This window comes from Priapulus caudatus, unplaced genomic scaffold (genome assembly GCF_000485595.1).
Source record: "Priapulus caudatus unplaced genomic scaffold, Priapulus_caudatus-5.0.1 Scaffold15, whole genome shotgun sequence".
NCBI lineage: Eukaryota > Metazoa > Priapulida > Priapulimorpha > Priapulimorphida > Priapulidae > Priapulus > Priapulus caudatus.
In genome coordinates, this window is record NW_014577076.1 from 1,427,471 (window position 1) to 1,429,347 (window position 1,877).

Consider the following 1,877-nt stretch of genomic DNA (forward strand, 5'->3'; position numbering starts at 1 on the left):
TTATTATTTTTTACAGTTTGGGATGGGATAGGATGGCATGGGATGGGATGGGATCATGGGATGGGATGGCATGCGATGGCATGGGATCGGATGGCATGCGATGGCATGGGATGGGATGGCATGGGATGCGATATGGGATGGGATGGGATGCGATATGGGATGGGATGGCATGGAATGGGATGGATACATGGATGCATGGATGGATGCATGGATAGATAGATAGTTAGATTTTTTGGGGGTATTTTCCTTTCAACCAAGCCGTCAACAACTGAGTAACGCCAATGATTTCCCCGGGCAACGCCGGGTATCCCGCCAGTATGATATATGTTATATCATGTATAATGTAATATTGAATGTTAAGCTGTTGGAGGATACAGCATGCACGGGAGATAATAATAGAGGAACTCGAAGCATTCGAAGATAGAATTTGACACAGGGGATGAGGTTATAAACCTCGTCAGTGGGGAACGGTGGCAGAGATAAAGGGGCAGTGTATGAAGGTAAAGCAGAGAACGCCGAGTTAGGGAGGGAGTGAAGGAGAAAAGGACTGGTGGACAACAGAGACGCGTGGTAAAGGAGTGGTGAAGGGTAGAATGTGGAAAGAGTGGATAGGTAGGCGAATGTATGGAAAATCGATAGCTAGGTGGATAGTGGTCGAAGAAAGATGGACAAGGATTGAGGTGATGATTAGAAGCAAAGACTGTTGGTTGATAAAATATAAATATATTTCCTCTATAGTGGAAGAGATTACCTCACAGACATTCGTGCATGATATAGAATACATACGATGCACATTCTATTACTTCTAACGGCGACACCTTTCGGTTACTTCGCTCTGGATATGTCATAGTATAATCGCGGCCGGCGACGTTATCCGGCCTGCGTTTTTTCTTGCTGGTATCGTCTGCCCCCTATCGGCGTTAAGTATTTTGAGGCAAATTGCTGTCCCAAAGCGAGGCTACGTTCGAAGGCGAGTAAGATGGCTGAACTCGATGTCAACAAAGTTTGTATGATCTTGCAGTTATGAAACAGAATGAAAATGGACAGCACCAGTTCTGATCGTAGTCCTTCGAGTGAGAATGCCTCTGGTTCGTGGACTCGGTACTGGGAACAGGAGACAAGGAGTCTGTCCGGTATAAATATTGGTAAGTTTCGACGATGTGCGACAAGCTTGCGCTAGGCACAACTGTGAGCTCAATCTTCAAAGTACAGTGCCAACACACTCAGTGACACTGATTGCCAACTTGCACATGAACTGATTATCAGCAACTAGTACTACTACCGAATCATAGTAGTAATCGCAGGACACAACAATACATAGCTCGCATAATTTTAATAAGAACTATTAATGTTACTATTAGTATTACTACTAACTAGCCTAGTTCTGCCTTTTTGGTAAACTAACATATGGTAATTAGTTATTTTTTAGTTAAAATTTGTGTCAATAGTGAGTTAGTAAAACCCAGTCAGTGTGCCAGAGATTCTGACACAAAAAAGTTCCAAATGTCCAACTGCCTCTGAGGAAGTACTGGTCCTGGTCAGTAGGCACTGGTCCAGGATTTCTGTCATAGCAAAGTGAATGACTTGGTGATATGCAATTTGGTGATGTGCATTCTAAGGTATTCTTAAAAATTGTATTTTTTACTCGTTTCGATACACTGATGCGTAGTAAATCGGAACAAGTCCGCAAGTCGGTTTCAAAGATTAGCGGTCTCTGAAGACCGTCCAGTATTCTTATAAATTATCATATTTTATTTCGCGATCGCTGCTTGGTCGGGATGTCCAGTATTATCGAATTAGCAGAGGTTTAACAGCATGACCTAGAAAATCGAACACAACAAACATGGAGAGTTTGTGTACTTCGCATGGACTTTAGG

General features: G+C 43.0%; 1 protein-coding gene across 1 annotated transcript in view; it reads left to right on the top strand.

Annotated features, from left to right (window-relative positions):
- Window positions 1-972: 972 nt before the first annotated feature.
- Window positions 973-1,877, top strand: part of LOC106809726 — a gene marked incomplete at its 3' end in the record, with an annotated part of 17,673 nt that continues 16,768 nt past the window's right edge. Inside the window, 1 exon segment of the mRNA XM_014812915.1 lies at window positions 973-1,145. Coding sequence (XP_014668401.1) covers window positions 1,034-1,145 — 112 coding nt within the window.